We start from the raw sequence: 18441 nt of genomic DNA, 5'->3' as shown, positions 1-18441 counted from the left end.
TATCTATATTCATTATTTTTATCCAAACTAATTTGTCAAATATAAATATTTCAAAAAAAATTATATAAAATATGTTATAATTAGGTAATTTTCTAACTGGCTCTTATATTAAGTATAAGAAGTAATACTACCTTTCGTCCTAATTATAAAACCTTATTTATAAATTACAAACTAGATCTAAGTATTATCTATTTATTGTTTCAATATTTCCCTATTGTTTTGAGATTTCCAGCAACCAATAGCTGAGCCGAGGATTTCAATATAGCTTCGGCTCCCTCACTGTTCTTTGCTAAAATCACAACTCTGGTCTAGAACTGGTAATACGAGTTGGACCCGCGAGCCCAGCCTACCAACCCGCCAAAATGCGGGCTACTCCAACCCGCACTATTTTCAGCCCGCTCTGCCACAGGTTAACCCGCAAATTGGCAGGCTAGCTCACTTTTTTTTATTTTATTTTATACAATTTTCAATATATCATACAATATAATTGGAGGATTTTGACCTTCAAATTTCACATTTACATCTCCTCATTCATGTAATCGCATATATAATAAACACATAAAAGATCTACTTGATTAATTTGGATTTAAAAAAATCAAATTAATTATTGGGAAAAAATAAGTGTTGGTTTTTCTAAAATATCTTCTCAAATTATAAATTAATTCTCACATTATTTTATTATAACCTATTACTCAAATTTAAAATTCCAAGTCCAATTTCAACATTACAAACTAAACTCAATCTATACAAATAATAATAATTTTTAAAAAAAATTAGACAGGCTCGGGCTGGCAAAATGCCAGCCCACCAAGGTACGGGCCAGCCCGCACCGCTGTGGGCTTGCCCGTATCTACACTATCAGCCCATATTACCAACTCTATTCTGGTCAACCAATGGGTCATTATAGACAAGTATTTTTGGGAATCCAATGGTGTTCCCAAACAGACACTACCCATCAGGCTCTGATCGGGAAGATAAGCCCAAAAATCGCGTAACAACTCTCTTCTCATTTCTTAGCGTTTTTTTTTTGTTACATAAATTTGGGCTCAACTCAAACCAAAGACAGAACGTTTGCATAATTCCTCCTAAGTAATACTAATGTTGGGCAGGACAAACCTATATTATACTCTCAGACAGCACTCCTATTCTAAGATGCCTCTCCAAATACCGTAACAGGGAATCAAACCCCTTCTTTTTTGGGTAAGAGGATGTAGTTCCTACAGCTGAACTCACGACGGGTCATTTCTCAGCGTTTGTTGAGCCGAAAGAAGGAATCACCTCTGACCTCTGGGTTTTCGGCCACTATTTTGTTGCATTAGGCTTCAATACTAAAGAGCATGGCAATTTCGAATTCTCTTGGGCTTAACCCGTTTTGGATACCACAAACCCAATGTATTGGATCTGAAACCTCATATTCCATAGTTGTATCAGCCCGTTGGGTTGCTGAGGCCGGTAGACCACTACTAATGGCATTCTCTCACATGGATCTATGTGGGGCACTAATGGCACTGTTCCCGCGCTCAGCTCAATGTATGGTCACTTTCAGGGGAGACACGTTTGCCCCAATTAGAGGAATATTTTGATCATTTTTCTAACTTTTCACAATAAATTGGAGCTGCTCTTCACAATCATAACTTGTCAAAAAAAAATCTGGAGGGGACAAAAGACTAATGAGCGAAGAAAATTGTTCGCCCAATTTGAATTTGAGACTTTTCGCAAAATATTTCCTGTGATATCAAGTCTACTGTTTTCCAGTCCTAGCCCACAATATTAATCTCATTCAGAATCAGCACAAAAAGCTTCATGATTCTGATTAGTCAAGGGCCAGGACGATCACTTAATCTTGTGTAATCCGATGTTCAAGTCAGATGATATGGAGATAAGAACTGGAACGGACTTGAGCCACACAGCTTTAAAGACTCGTTTCTGATGAGCTGTTATTGACTGTGATGGCTTGTGAGCATTATACCTAATATCAAAAATGTGAATCACTGGATCTGCTGAGCCGGATGTTATATACAGCCCATCAGGAGACCATGCCTGATTTATCAGAGCTGATTGAGATTCACTGCTTTCTTGCTTCCATCCAAAAGCATGTAGCTCTGACGCTCTTGATCTGATATCAACTAAACGAAGCTGCTTCTCTGGAGTCCTGAGGAGGGGGAACAACAGAAAAAGAAAACATGGTTAGTAATATTTTTCGAAGACTATTATGTGTGTGACATTGTTCAAATCAGAATTTAGAAGTAACAGACCAAACAAAGCTTTCTGGACACTATCAGGATCAAAAGTGCAATCAATCCAAGAAATGATCTTGGGTTTGAAGGGACAAAACTTCAACTGAATGATGATGATATTCCATCTCAGAGACACAAATCTAGGACTAATTCAAACCGAAAAAATGCCAGTAAGTGCTTTTATCTAGCATAGGACTTGAAAACATCATCCCGCACCCCTAGAATATTATGTAATGACATAGGTTAAATTATGCAGCCTTTGACAAGAACATATGTCATTCATGACATAGAATCCTCATAAGAGGACTCCCCTGTATCTCAGTTGGGAAAAAATCAAGCAAGGAAAACCGAAATGTTATTAGCACATAGAAGACTACATATTAAATATATATACATATATAAGTAATTTCACACATAGAAACCATTCCCCGAAGTCAAATGAGTAAACACCAAAATTTAAACAGTCGCGGGAGGCAGTGTACCAGACTATCGGCACAGATCACAATTTTTACTTGCGATAAAACACATCATATGAAGACGCACAAGCCTTCAGCCTAGTGGACGCCAATGGCCTTATGGCCACATATCCCGTTTTATTGGTTGGGAGTAATCAAACCCAATCCAGCTTGTTATAGCCCTTAAGAGCACAATCCAACTTCAGCCTATGCAATTAGTGGCATTCATCTCATCAAAGTACAATAGATTCTATAATGGATGAGACAAGCATTCAAACAATACTCATCATAATTATAGATGGTATGGAAATGGATGTAGTATTACAATACTTCAGCTGTTCAGCACACAATCGATAGTGCAAATATTTCCTCTGATGTTTGAAGTTCTGGACTGAATATCGTCTTGGTGATCTTCAAATTATCACACTTATAGATTCTATAATCGATTAGACAAGCATTCAAGACGAACATGAACTTGAAGAACTTGGCTACAAGATAGTAGAGCATGCGGGGGGAAAATCTAAGAGCAATTCATTGACAAAGCAGACTCCAAAGGAAGTGGAGTAATGATTCTTACCCTGTTTGAACCATAAATAAATTGAAGTCACATGGATTTGGCAGCACACTCATGCATTTATTATCGATCTGATGCTTGAAATATTCTCTTCCTACATGAGTGTCAAACCCAAAAATTCTTTTGTCTGCACCAGCAGACAATACAACCTGTTTCTGCTGCATACCAGCGACTCCCATGACAGCAGATGAATGGAGATTCTTGTGCAATGTTTTTGGCCTCCATATTTTCTCACTATCCTCACTCCAAAGTATAACAGCATGGTCAGATCCACCAGTCACAAAACAGGTATCTTCCCAGGGCATAAAAACAATTTTATTTATGACACCTTTAGAATGAGGCTTGTCCTCTAAGAAATTCACACATTCTCTCTGACCAAAAAAACACAAAAATACAATACAAATGATAATCAGTTAACCTGATTCCAAAGTACAATTTTCAGGCCATCTTGCTTCTGTCCATATTAAATGTTAATAATAAGCCTTACCACTTGCTTTCTGTTCAGATTCATCACTGATACTTGAGACTCTCCAACATCAGCAGTGTAAACTGAATACAGGCTATTTCCATCTGGATGCCAAGCTATATCTTCTGGCCATCTCCTCTGTTTTAGGGATACACAATCAGTAGAGCTAAGCAAAGACACTCCTGATCTACAGTTTAAGATGGAGAAAAAACATGAAACATATGTAAGATTTTTTTTTTTTTAATTTTAGAAGCATTAAATCAATTACTTATGCAAAACTTCATTTATTGTGACCAAAAAACTGTCACTCAACTAACCAAGGGATCAAAACTACCTATAATGCCCCCAGAGAAAATATGAAAATAGATAGCTCAATGCCCATATGCAGATGGCTAAAGAAACTCTCGATAGACCAGGTAACAAAGTCCAACTTCTACAGAATGTGTCCACAAAAACATTTTAATAACAACAAAGAGTACGAATTTTATCAAATCAAGAAAACATGAATGAGAGACACAAATTCATCACATTCTAGAATTAATTATTTAAGCACGCAATAAATATCGTTTGATCAGCATCAAATATAATTATAATATTTATAAAGAAAGCAATTACCTAGAGCCCTAGCTGTTTCCTATTTGAGGACTATACCATTTGAGAATCATTCAAACAACCAATAGTCAATCCAACCCAGTGTACACTTACAGATGAAGCTTTCACGAAATTTTGTATCTCAAGAAGGAAGCCAAATTTTGTAGCTTTATTGACTAGTGAACTAAATGAGTAATCATGTCTAATTCACAATGGAGTCCCTTTTAAAGGATATAATGATATGGTAAAGGACAACGGATATGAAAACGTTGTCAAACCTTACCATTCATTGGACTAATTGAAATTATATGTGCAAGATGCTCTTAGGTTGGAGATTCCCTAATTAGATGCACATGTTAATTATAAAAGCTAAGATTCAACCAAAATGCAGGACACATTAAGAGATCTACAAAATGAAAGACATTTAAATGATAAGCCATACCCTTTAGACTGAATGCGCCACAACTTAACCACTCCATCCAAAGCACTGCAAGCATTCCCAAAAGCAGCAAGAATCAAGTCGAGGGGGCTAAACTTTAGTTGCATTTAAATTAAACATGAGGATAAAAGGAGCTACCACATTCAAAAAACCATGCTTTCATATAAAGTTTGAAAACAAAGTGCATTTGATGATTCCCATGTCACAAAATCTGACCTAGCTATTGGTTCTAAATAGTTAAACGTGATAGTAGTGACTCCAGAAGCAGGACTTTTGCAGCCAAGAGTATGTTATATCCTTGTTGGAATGTAAGAATAAGGATTGAAAAGGAACAAGGTTAAAGTAACAGAGCTTATAATGTGCTTCAGAATTGTCCCTGATCACCCTTTGTAAAGACACTTTGAGGACCCATACTTCGAGTTGGCTTTCTCACTTGAAGACTAAAAGCCTAGTTAGAACCCATCATACCAGTTGATAACAATAAACCTAAGAGCTCAAACCTGCCGCAGTCAAATGTAGTAGGGGAAAAACTGAAAAGAAAATCAACTTGGAAACATTTGATGAGTCAACTTTCAAGGTTCAATAGAATGCTGACACATAATTGCCATGGAAAATTATAAATCAATAATTTCATTACCTGGTTGCAAAAAGATGATCATCCACAGGACACAAAGCAAGACTACGCAACTTCCTCTTGTGTTGACTTGGGATAAGGCTGCTTGATTTACAGCGTAATGAGCGTAGTGATGTACTACTTCCTATTTGAGGAATCAATTCATTGTGTTCTTTATGCTCTGAAAAGCAAAGAAATTTCTTGTGAAACTCAATATCAACCAACAGGAATTTTGAAATGAAGAGTTAAAAAGTATCTTGCATAAAGTCTAGATAAAGCACAAATGGGCTTTATATATATCAAACGTAACAAAAAGAACCATAAGAAATGAACTTTTTTACCAAACTTCCTTTTTGTGCCTCTATACTTGATTTCACTGACTTCCTCATCAGTAGAAACTTCTTGAGACCTTTCCTCTTTTACTTTAGCACCAGCAATTGCATGACTGGAGAGTGATCGACTAGATTGGGAATCAGTACTTATTGAAGCTTTCTCCGAAGTCCTTTGCAATGATATACTTTGGGAAGATGGTGGGATTACATCAGGAATAAGAAGTTTTGGTTTAGAATTATGCTGGACAATGGGAGGACCTTTATTTGTATGGATGGGACTATTTGATTTACACTCAAGCTTCACAGTTTTTGTAATATCATCCACGCAACTTCTAGACGGTGCCGCATTAGCTTGCCCACGAAGGCGAGCCAATTGAGACTTAGAGTCTTGCAACCTTTTTTCTGCTTCCTCTAGCTGCATATCTTTCCCAAAATTTTAATCAGCGGATAATTCTCATAGCCAAGTAGATGAGACCAACAAGAAAAAAAAAATGCTTGTGATATACAATGCAATTAGATATATCCCTCACTCGTGCTATGCATATCTATAGAAGCTCCAACATAAAATAAAATTTGCAGCACACCATACAAAGTATAATCTGTAAGACATATTTCAACAGTGCAGTGTGTTCTAATAGAACAAAACAAAGTTAGTACTTCATTGAAAACATACTGTCGCATTGTCATAAGATTAAAAAACAGAGGAAAAACCCTACAGGGTAGTTTATTCATCGACGCAAAGAGGGCAAAAATGCAGGAAAGGAAACTGAAGAAATGTTAAAAAGGAGACCTTAGAAGTGTAATAAGAAATGCGTCGACGGAGATGTTGGACTTCGTGGGTACGGTGATTGATCAAAGCCACCAATGCCTCCTCCTGGTCTTCCATGCTCGGTACCATTTGCTTCTCTCGGAAAAACTTCTGGCGGTTAATCAAATTCGACGCCACTATTCTCCATAAGAATGGCAGTAGGCGCGCGCGAATTTTCGTTACTGGCGCCATTTTTCTTTTGGGTTAATATTCGCTCTGTTAATTTATATGGAAGTATTTTTAAAAAATTAAAATTAAAAATATATACTACTTCCGCACCTAATTATAAGAGTCAGTTGACTAATTTGAAAAAATTAAGAAAAGAAGTTAAATTAGTTATTTGTAATAAATAGGTATTGTCTTTCCTAAAATATCCTTACCAATCAAGTATGTTGGTTAAAACTATAATTATTAGAAGGACTATCTTTGAAAAAATTGAGTAAATATGAGAGATAAAATAGATTGGAGTCTTATATTTAGGACTAATATAAAAGTCAAATAGAGTCTTGTATTAAAGACCGGAGGTAGTATTTAACATTAATTGAAACTAACATACGCAAAATTTCTTCTAAAAAATTCTTATAATCTACTAGAGCGAGTATAATCATTACATGTCAAAAGCTTATAGCTTAATTGGCACCTTATCAGCCTGTTTGGCTGGGCGTTCTAGGCACCATAAGTGGTTTATAAGCCTAAAAAGCATGATTGTAAATTTTGCTGCTGTTTGGTTGAACGATTGGGCAATATAGCTTTTGTGTGAAAAGCTACGATAAGTTACAAGTTAAAATCAACAGCTTATGATTTATAGCTCTTGAAACATGAAGAGAGATAAAGTTAAGAAATTTATTATCTTCTTTACTTCTTATTCTAAGCCTCAAATAACTAATTTGTAAATAACAAAAAAATCAATTAAAATTAGTTGAAAGTAATAAATAAGTTAGAAATATACTCTTATTTTTAAATATGCCCCTAGTCCTAGAAATATAGTTTTATTTTTTCATGTTTCACTTTATATTTAAATTATTTTTTATGATTTCTCTAAAGTTTTAAAATTTAATTCACTCTATCAATTTCACTTTTTCATATTAAATTAATTTAAATTTATTGTATTACCTCAATTTATTTTTTTTCCATGTTTCATTTTATATTTATAATTTTTTTATGATTTCTCTAAAGTTTTAAAATTTAATTCACTCGTTAAATTTGACTTCTTCATATTAAATTATTTTAATTTTATTGTATTACGTGAAATTATTTTTTTAATCATATTTCATTATTTATTAAAACTCATACTCATTTTAGTCATTTTACAACTAAACTTATTTTTACTCAACTATAATCCAAACAACCTTTTACTGATCTTACTTTTTGAAATTAATTTTTTTGAACTCTAATCCAAACACAATTTAATTTATCCAATTTAATTTTTACCCAACGGATCTTATGGTTTTTTTTTAAATAAATGAGGTCATGGGTTTTATAACCCACGTTACCAAGTAGGAGCGGGTGGGCATGATGGGTCTGTGGGTCCCTTCCTTATGGTAGCATGGGAGAAGGGGTTTAAATTATCAATATTAAATTAAAAAAAAAAAAAAAAAGAGCATAACCTTACTTTCTTTCTTTTTTCAGTAACAAAAAAGTGGCATGGGGGGGGGTTAAGTGCACATGTATTAATGAGCAGCAAGCACTACTCACTTTATACAATAGAGGTGCATTGTAAAATTATTTTTTAACTTTACATAGACGTCTTTTTATTAGAAACAATTTTATTCAAGACACCATCAAACACTACATGTAGTTGTCTCTCCCAATGTGAATTTAAGTCTTGATTCGTCAAGTTGTAAAAAACCAACATTGTTCAATTATTAAAGCACCCCTAAGATGAATTCAAAAAAATTGATAAATGTAAAAAATAAATCTTACTTTAAATCAAGTTCATTCCACGTTAAGATCTGGAGGAGTATCATCTTTTCGTATCCACAATATCTTTTATACCCTTTAATTTATAGATTTAAGACGAGATGAAAAAAAAGATAATGACACAAAAAAAATAGAGGGAAAATGAGAGAGAAGTAAAACCAACATGAACAAAATAAACCAAGAAAATCAGAATAAATATAGTACCATACAAATAAATGTGGCGACAAATTCCTATAGACAAATAAATCCCATGAGGAAGCTACCGCCAGTGTGTTCAAAGACAAAATTACATTACATTATGAACATTAAGACAGATAGAGTGGAAACAAAAACAGCGAAGTCCCCTTGAACCCCACAAAGAAACTTGCCCAAACTTGTGACATGGTCCAACCACCGAGCTAGCCAAAACTGAACTTGAGTTAAGTTGTTCCCTCTACTCGGAGGATAGCAAGACTCCATGCAAAGATTCAAAAAGAAAATAAAGAACAAGTACTAGATTTAGAGTGAATTCATTCTGGTTATGTACCCCAACCTCTGAATACTTGGGTTTGTGTTTCTCTATAGGCAAAAATTGGGAGCCCTATTTCCACTTGGCTCCAACTCCTCCAACGTAAAAAGCCAATATACAGATATTGGAGCGATATCATTTATATTATGGTGCTGCATGATTGAAAGGTTAGTGCCTGAAGTCAAGTCAGTCTGAGTTTTTGGAAGAGCCCATTGAAGAACTTATTCCATTGGAAGACTCCTCTCCACTAGTTAAAGCCGATGGGCTCCTAGCACGCGATTTTCCAGGCCTCAATCTAATATTGGTACCCATGGGGAAAGGCTCCTGTGCAGAAAAATCAAGTCAATGTTGTATCAGGGAGGAGATCATCAGAAGAGATTTCCTAAATTATAATGCATTTTCTCGACTTTTCAGGCACATGCCCGATCATCTAGAGAATTTCTCAAGGAAAATGTTTTAATAGATGCAACTACCAATACATTTTATATATCAGTTTCAGCCGGTCAATAGCATATAAAGTCTTTCCTGTTGGTTAATATCAGTGTGTCCAAAAGCAATTAGGAACAAAGGTGTGTACTATAGATATCAGTAGCTGGTTTGAAGGTGAAAGAAAAGTGGAAGTAAATGAGGAATCAGGGTATGCGGCTTGCAGTTTACTTCTAGCTATTAATTATTCTCATGAACATCGGGTAGAACCAAATGTAGAACCCAAAAAAAGGTACAACCAAATGTAAGAAGAAATGAATGGTGGAAACTAGGAAGCGTTCATGTATGAAAGAGAATAGTCAACAAATAAAAATATCTCATCATACCGGATCACCAGCATTTGGGCCCTCTGTATGAAAGAGAATAGGGCGGCAACGTTTATCTTCATTCATCAGGCTCGAATTTTGGAAATGTGTAATAAGAGCAGCTTTTCCCTGAATTCGAGCATAGGCAAGTGAAGCCACCTTTTCACTGTTGAACTTCTCCCATTTTTTCCCATTAAAAGCCTGCATAAGGTTTTTCTAATTTATCAGCTTCATCAATTTTGGCCAAAAAATTAATAATATTACATAGATAAATAACTGAAATTCCAGTGACACAGAAGTTCTTGAATCACCTTATGGAAAGGAATAATCTGACTAGGATCAGTCATGTTGATGAAAGCATAGCCAACATTACATTTGTTCTGCAATTATTTGTGTAATCAAATGTGAACAAAAGTAGGATTCCATCCATAAAGAAAACAACCAACTAATGACGTAAATACTTGCCTTGAAGTCAATTGGCAAATACAAAAAATCGTAAGTTCCCCGACATTGCTCATCTATGGCGGCAAGAAGCATTTTTGAAGTATACCTAACCCATGCAAAAAACAAAAAAGGAATACTTAAGAAATCATCCTCTAATGTCAATAAGCACAGCAGGGGACATTTTGTATGGGAATGAACATGACAATGCAGGGGAGAAAAAGTTTTTGAATGTGTGGCTAACAACACTTCAAATTATTAAAGGTGAGTAAACAACCAAAAAAATAATCAGCCAACCTGAGTAAATCGCTCAATCAGCCACATGCATTTAAGTTAGTATTTGCCATAGCTTAATAAAAACTCAGGATTTAAGAATTCTAAAAGGGTAATAGACACAAATTTTAACAATGCAATTTTTCCAATGTAAATTAGATGACAATGCACTGATGTAACAAATTAAAAGGGTCAAAACAGCTAGGGAAACAATTTACGTACTTGTTGGGAATGTTCTTAATCATAAGTGTTGTTCGTGTGTCTTCGCCATTCAATATACGACTTAGGTCAAGTTCAAATTGCTTTTTGTCAGCACTGTTAGTGTTAGCATCACTTCTACGGTGATAGAGGTTTCTCATTCTGTCATTGGCAGGATCAAATTTAGACATTGAAGTCATGGGATGTCTCCCAGGGAAAACGTGTGATAACTGATTTGGGGAGCTCTGCCCAGCATTGGGTGACAAGTCCATGCCATTCCCACCAACATGAGGAAACATTTTGTGAGAAGAAAATTCAGGAGGACGCAATTGCCATGTACCAGGAAAACCTGGACTACCGAGAGAACCCATGTGAAAACCAGAGGATTCAGGGGACTCAGCCAAATAAGAATGCTGCCTGTCCCATGGGGAGGCTGTAACAACTGGTGCTGATCCAACATGGTGGTCTAAATGTGATGCTCTCAGCATATGAGATGATGACCTGGGAAAGCCAGGCATCTGCTGAAGACAAGGAGCACAAACACCATTAACAAATGAGGGTGTTTTCTGCCAAACCATTGGGCCTGGTGGAGTTTGCTGGTGCACATTTGATCCGCTCCACATGTGATAAAGCCCATGATTAGGAAGGCTCACATTTCCTGTATTGGAGAAAAATAAAAGTTCTTAGATCAGGATTCAAACATAAAACTATTCAAACTCCAGCACAAACATGAGTTTCTTCAGCCCACAATTATTTCTAGAAATATTAATTTCAACAAGTCAAACATTATCTCAGATGGTCAGTATATTTAAATAATAGTTTTAGTTTCTGGAGCTAATAAAAAACCATGTAAACAAAACATAAATCGATACTCTCAACATATTGCCCTTCCTACTTAAGAAGCATCCAATGGACATACCTCCTCCATTAAAGTCCGACAATTTCCCAGTTGAACCAAATCCCAGAGTGTGCCTGCTGTCAGAGCCATCTGTCACTCCTGGACCCATATTACCAGATACATTGCTAAAGGTTCTTGACAAGTTGTAAGGACTGCCACAAGTTAAACCATCATGGTACTCAGGAAGGGAATGAGGATGGAATCTAGGAATCGATGACCCTCTCACTGTGTTGTGAATGCCAGAATTCACATGTGCGAATACATTTATTGGTAAGGGATCCATAGTTTGTCGTATTGTAGCTGGAAATCCATGATCAGATACATTGTCCAAGCAGCCAGATGCAACTACTCCAGAAGACGTTATTGCTGTAAATGACGCATAGTGAGACAGAGAAAACCAATTGCTTTCTTAGGACCTAACAACATGAACAGCTTGAAGCAGATAGGGGACCCAAAATCATACCATTCTGTCTCAATGATAAGTTATCACTGATACTCTGACTAAGGTCAGACTCATTCTGCTCCTTCTGAGACTGCTGCATCAAACTACAAATGCAGACTTTCTGGTGTTATTTACACAAGAAAAGAAAGAATTTCTAGAATCAAATTTAATTAGTAGTATTTCCAAACAGCAGATAGAGGCATCAAAAAGAATGCTGCAGTCCGTTAACCATGAGATGTCAGTTTATCAAAGGTGGCGTGAAAGAATGCTTAAAAAAATAAAAAAAATATATTAAAAAAAAAAAGCGCAGAACCTATAATCTGGATAACATCAATTATGAGCTGTGCGCTTCAAAGCGAAGAATCATAACATGAGCTGAACAAGACAAGAAAATAGACTTAAATAAAAAGATGAAAAAAAGAGTAGCCACCATGTTGCACTTAAACCCCTAGGATGGCGGGGTTCAAGCTTGATCTGCCTCCCAGCAATTTCGCTCTTGTTCAAAGCATGAAGAGCAGCTTCTGCAGCTCGCACATCATAAAACTCTATAAATTTGTCATGATTCATTTCTGGAGATTCACAAATCTGCAAGCAAAAATAATAGTTAGTATGCTCGTACCATCTTCATAAAGAAACAGAAAAAATGGCCAAAACAACAGTAATCAGCTTACTTCTTTGATTTCTCCATAAAATCCAAATATTTGTAGAAGTTCATCATGTGAAATAGAAGAATCAAGACCAGATAGAAGCAATGTACCATGGCTAGTATCCTTCTCTGGCGCATTTACCTAACACATCAGCAGGTGCAGACGCATTCATAAGTAAAACATCAAACATAAGAATAAGAAGCAACCGCATGGCATTGTGATAGGACTGCTAAGAGATTAAGATAAGAATAATGCTAACTCTCAATTATGGAATGGGCATTATTCAGCAGCAAATGTGGCTAACAATCTTACCTTTGGTATCGAATAATGTATATCAAGTTTCCTAGACCTCAATGACCTGTTTTGAAGAGCTTTCATTGCATTTTGTGCAGCTCTTATATCATAATAGGAAATCATAACAAATCCACGATGCTTGCAAGCAGTATAAGTGGTTCGGACATCACCATATTGCTGTCACAACCAAAAAAAAAAAAATTTGCATCAACTTTTTATATGATTCAAGGTCTAAAATGCTTTCTAAGAATTCTAACATAGCGTCTATCGATATAAGACAACAAAGATGCACCTCAAATAGAGTCTCTAGCTCAGAATCTTCAACATTGCTGTTAATGTTTCTAACAAAAAGTGTTCTAGAAGGATGTTCACCAAAAGGAAGTTTAGCTTTGAAGCCTCCAAAGCAACCAAGATCTCCATCTGGACCACTGGTCCTTTTTCCTGAAGTTAGATGTTCATCACCTTCGAGCTCCATGCCTCCACCACTGCTAAACAGATCAAAATCTTCCAGGTCATCACCAGTTTTGGTAAGAATATTGAGACCTAAGTCATCAATGACACCAGAAAACAGATCATCTTCATCAGGAAGGAGATTTCCAATGGTGTCAGCCTCAATTTCTTCAAGAGATTTGTATGGTTCATCATCAGGAAGTGAACCAACAGTAACAGGCTGCTGAGGCACCACATCATTTCCTGTTAACCTCACTGCACCAAGATATGGGCATCAACCACGTAAGATGATATAACTCTTGGGAAGATCAGAAATTTGAAGAAGGAACAGTGGAAAAAGAAAACAATTTCATGTTTATTGTTTCATGGGTCAAGGGTAGTGCCCTTCTTTATTCTGCTCCATTAGGAAAAGCAATCAGCACCTAATATTCTCATTTACTACAAATACGCAAGCAAACTGATGACAAGTACTTCTTTCTAAAAAAGCATCAGAGCTGATCAATTGACCATGCTGTGGTCCTACCATACAGTTCTAGTACTTAGCATGCATTAGGACAAGATCTTACGCTTCCGGGTAAATATCTCGGATAGTGAGCTTGAGAATAAACTACTTTCACGTGAGGCAGCATTAGTGATGATCTTATTGCCAATTAAACCATATGGGTTAGATGCTGGCTGCATACGCACATTTGACTGAGATCTGGGATGATGACTTAATGCTTCCTTGGAGGCTTTAAACATATCAACATTGCCTTCTTCACCAATATGTAGCTTTTCTATGGTTTCTCCAGACAGACCTGTTGACGACTTTGACCAGCCAGTCTTTGCACTAATTTCCCGAGGTGACAAAGCATTCAAAATGCTGCCAGGTGATACTGCCATTCCATTCTTTCCTAAAAAATAAAATAAAAATAACATTGTAGAGCAAAATTCATCCATTAAATTATTGAATATTCTCCATATGCACTAATAACTACCAAATTTATGCTCACACACATGAATATGGATACTAGGATACACACATATAGAAGGGGAGCGGGGAAAATGACAACATTTAAAAGTGGCATGATAAAAACAACAAAGTCTGGAAAACGGTTGTCCCCAAAATACATATCTGATCTAATCCAGCGGAGTACACCATCAAAACTCATGACCCTTCAAATGATCCCAGCCATGCCAAAACTAATGAGTAAAATGGCAAGGATAATAACTATACATGCACAATAAAGCAGTATTGCAGTAAGGATGAGGCAATGAAGTCTTCAGCATAAACTGAAACAAATACATAAGCTTGAGAGCTTAAGACAATTCCTTGTATTAAGCATACTTAGCGCACCAATAATCACTATTTCAAATGCTACTAAACATTTATATGAAGTTCAAAACAGAAAATGAGATATACATTGACAAGAAAAATGTCCCAGAATAAACAAACTTTATTGCATTGGAACATTGAGACCAGACTTATCAGATGAGGCATGCAAAAAAAGTCCAGAGAAAAGTTATTCAATATTATGGAATCACGACACTAGGGACTTGCCAAATTCTAGACTGGAAGTTTGATATGAGCAAACCAATGTAAGACTTTGAACAAAATATAAACCAGTTGATCCTCACCTTGATGGTAGTGGTCATGAGCAGATTTTGGCCTCTGCAGTCCGGCATTCTTCTGCCCAAAATAGAAGTTCAAGATGGGTTTAAAAACCAACAAGTCTGGAAGGCATTGACAATACATGAAATGACCAAACTAAAATTGTAAAGATAGGGTGATAAATACCTCAGAGTAAAAGGAACCATCAAAAAAGTGTGATGAGGCAGATACAGCCCTCTGATCCATTATTTCAAAAGGCATCCTGTGGCTCAGAGTCTAGAGGGTGGGAAAAGAGGGAAAAAATCACTGAAAAGCTCGTAACTTGCTGAGTTTATTCAGCATTTACCCTCTCATCGGTTGAAAATTTGAAGTCGGCTGTACTAAAAAAAAAGGGACAGATAAGAATAAACGTGGGAACGCATCACAAAACTGCTGCAAGCCGGGAGAAAATCCAAGGCCATCACAGACCCAGAAAGTTTCATCAATATTAATTATTAAGACCTAAGACGTGATTGATCCTTTCCAACATCCACCAACCCGCCAAAAGAAAATGACGACTTATTAAAATTCTGCAAAGCTCCTTCCCGAATTCTAAGTTTTAACGGTATAATTAGGCGAGATTGCAATAAAACTAGCAAAGAAAATTTTTGACATCTTCAAGACTTCAACTAAATACCACCAGAAAGGAAAAGGAGGAGGATGATACCGAGAAAAGAAGAAAACTCGCTGCTCACCTAACAACAACCTAACTCGGCTGAGCCATTTGTTAGCAAAGAAAATGTAGGAAAATAATACAGAACCATCAACAAAAAGGAGTCAATTAATCAACTGGACGCAAAGAAACCCCTTCCGGACAGCTCTCTTTTTCTTTAATAACAAACAAAACCGCATCTTTCTCAAGTTCACGCTAATCCGCCCCGGTTTAGGAAGCAACGGAAGCAGATAAAAAGATAATTTTGCAAGAAAAGCCTCAAACGTTGACGGATCAGATGCAAAAACCCATATTTTCAGATGGACGGAATAATGATATGTATAGAAGAGGTTCTAAATTTTATAATAAAATCAAAATCACAACACCAAAACGAAATAATTCAAAAAGACAAGGCTACTAAAACCATGCAAACATAAATCATAATTGGTCAATTGAACAAATTCTTACCTACAAATTTTCAAACACCGTCTCGTTGGCACACAAACACCAAAACTTTTTTTTCCTCTGCTGCTTTGCAAAATTCAACAAACTTGTCCTCCAAAGGGTTGAGAAGAAAGAGAAATAAAACAAATCTTGGCGTCGATTTAGAGCACAAGCAAATAATAAATAAGGGATCTCAGCATTTTTTGGCACTTCGTTGCAACAATCTCCATCTACTCTCACACTGCAATGTGCTGCCGGCTATGTCTTACTACGAAGAAAACAGACAGAAATGTCTCAGATGTACAAAATTTCTTCCTCGGCTGCTTCTAGCAATCGACCAAAATATCGCTCTGGCATGAACCAAACATATCAACAAGAAAGGAATGGGAATTGGAAGCTCGAAAGTGAAGAAACAGAAGATCCCGGTGACCTTGAAGTGAGTTTCCGGCGAGATTAGACTCGCCGGACACCCTCTGGTTTTGGAGAGAGAATCAGACAAAACGGAGGAAGGAGGGAGAAAGTAAAAAACCGTGTTAGTTGGCTTTAAAATACATGTAATAACATAACAACAATTATAACAACCGAAAAAAAGGAATGCGAGCATAAATAGGCGCGCGGTATGTGAGTATGCGTGTATGTTGGGTTTTCTGTGTAATAAAAATTAATTAATGTTTTCAAATAATATCAAATCCTTTTCAATATCCGTCCAAAACTGATATTTTTGTCTTTTACTCGCATTTGATTGTAAAAAATAATGGGGAAATCACAAATAAAGACCCTTGAATTAGCAAAATCACTCTATGGTCACCTGAATATGCTAAATTACTATGAGGGACCCGGTCTCAAATTGTAATTATAAAATCATAGCCAAATTACCAAAATACCCCTCTTTAATTTTTTTTAATAGGGAAAGCCACTGCCTCACCGGAATCCGGCTACCGGCGCCGGAGCTCCGGCGGCCACTTCTGGCCACTGTCGCGGCCGGACGTCGGGGTCCGGCCGCCGGAGCTCCGGCGCCGGTGGCTGCTTCCGGCGGTCTTCCTTTATTTTTTTTTGAAACTGTTTTTTTTTTAAATTGGGGGGAAGTGAGGTTGGGGGGATTTGATCCCCCAACCTAATGCTTCCCAAAAGAAGGAATGACCATTGAACCAACAAATTTTTGTTAACATTATGATGCAAAAAAAAATATAAGTTAACTCATTTACTCTTGTTCCAGGTGATAACAACAATACATTTGGAAATAACAAGTTCTGATTGTAAAATAACACGTCTGGAATAAAAATTTAACAATATGTTTTTTTTATAACAATAAATTTTGTTGCAGGCAATAACAACAATACATTTAAAAATAACAAGTTCTGATTATAAAATAACAAGTTTGGGATTAAAATTTAATAACACGTTTTTTTTATAACAATACACTTTGTTTCAAGTGATAACAACAATACATTTAAAAATAACAAGTTCTGATTATAAAATAACAAGTTTGGGATTAAAATTTAATAACACGTTTTTTTTATAACAATACACTTTGTTTCAAGTGATAACAACAATACATTTAAAAATAACAAGTTCTGATTATAAGATAATAAGTCTAGGATTAAAATTTAACAACACGTTTTTTTATAACAATTAATTATTTTATACTTTTAAAAAATAAATTATTTATAACTTATAAAAAATATTTTTAATATATTTATTTCTCTAAAAAAATACTTTTTAATCTGTATATCTATACAACTCATTATAAATCAAACTACTTCTTATAAATTATAAAGTATTTATAATAAGGCATTTTTGATTTATTAATCATAGTATAAATTTTATATTATTTCATTCTTTAAATATTAAAAATATTTTTTATATTTAAAGAATAAAATAGTATTTTTAATTATAAATTAGAGATAAATTTCATTTATAAATTTAAGCAGTCAAAAAGTATTTTTAATCCACAATAAATTGTACTATTTATAATTTATAAGAAGTAGTTTGATTTATAATAATTTGTATAGATATATAGATTAAAAATTTTTTAAAAAAAATTAAAAAAGTGTGTTGCCATTTTCCCTAAATTTTATTTATAAATTTGAACAATAAAAAAGTATTTTTAATCTATAAAAAATTATACTTCAAGTTCTGATTATAAATTGGAGATAAAAATTATTTTTTTAGCAAATTAAATAGATTACAAGTACTTTTTATAAGTTATAAATAATTTATTTTCTAAAAGTATAAAATAATTAATTGTTATAAAAAAAGGTGCTGTTGAATTTTAATTCCAGACTTGTTATTTTATAATCAGAACTTGTTATTTCTAAATGTATTGTTGTTATCACTT

The 18441-nt window shown here is 35.2% G+C and overlaps 2 protein-coding genes across 3 annotated transcripts; both read right to left on the bottom strand.

The window, feature by feature from the left end:
* Positions 1–1467: 1467 nt before the first annotated feature.
* Positions 1468–6707, bottom strand: LOC114723227 (transcription initiation factor TFIID subunit 5-like). Its single transcript, XM_028909393.1, has 7 exons — positions 6498–6707; positions 5717–6122; positions 5400–5556; positions 4766–4810; positions 3754–3919; positions 3270–3637; positions 1468–2152 (listed from the first exon to the last, which is right to left on the bottom strand). Exons 1-7 carry the CDS (start codon positions 6705–6707, stop codon positions 1834–1836), a joined length of 1671 nt encoding a protein of 556 aa, XP_028765226.1. The 3' UTR covers positions 1468–1833.
* Positions 6708–8591: 1884 nt separating this feature from the next.
* On the bottom strand, positions 8592–16646 carry LOC114723241 (protein MEI2-like 1). 2 transcript variants are annotated; one of them, XM_028909409.1, is made up of 15 exons: positions 16128–16646; positions 15155–15343; positions 14995–15046; positions 13944–14270; positions 13220–13632; positions 12946–13104; positions 12658–12774; positions 12417–12571; positions 12008–12090; positions 11566–11910; positions 10671–11304; positions 10200–10284; positions 10046–10114; positions 9756–9935; positions 8592–9267 (listed from the first exon to the last, which is right to left on the bottom strand). In XM_028909409.1, exons 2-15 carry the CDS (start codon positions 15227–15229, stop codon positions 9130–9132), a joined length of 2832 nt encoding a protein of 943 aa, XP_028765242.1. In that variant the 5' UTR covers positions 15230–15343; positions 16128–16646; the 3' UTR covers positions 8592–9129. The 2 variants fall into 2 exon arrangements, with proteins under 2 accessions (XP_028765242.1, XP_028765243.1); XM_028909410.1 differs by having other exon boundaries at positions 14995–15043.
* Positions 16647–18441: the final 1795 nt, after the last annotated feature.

Source organism: Neltuma alba, unplaced genomic scaffold, assembly GCF_004799145.2.
Source record: "Neltuma alba isolate B1F8T4 unplaced genomic scaffold, ASM479914v2 tig00012126_pilon, whole genome shotgun sequence".
Taxonomy (NCBI): Eukaryota; Viridiplantae; Streptophyta; class Magnoliopsida; order Fabales; family Fabaceae; genus Neltuma; species Neltuma alba.
Note: the sequence above shows the minus strand (reverse complement) of the source record. Positions and strands in the feature narration are given on the sequence as shown.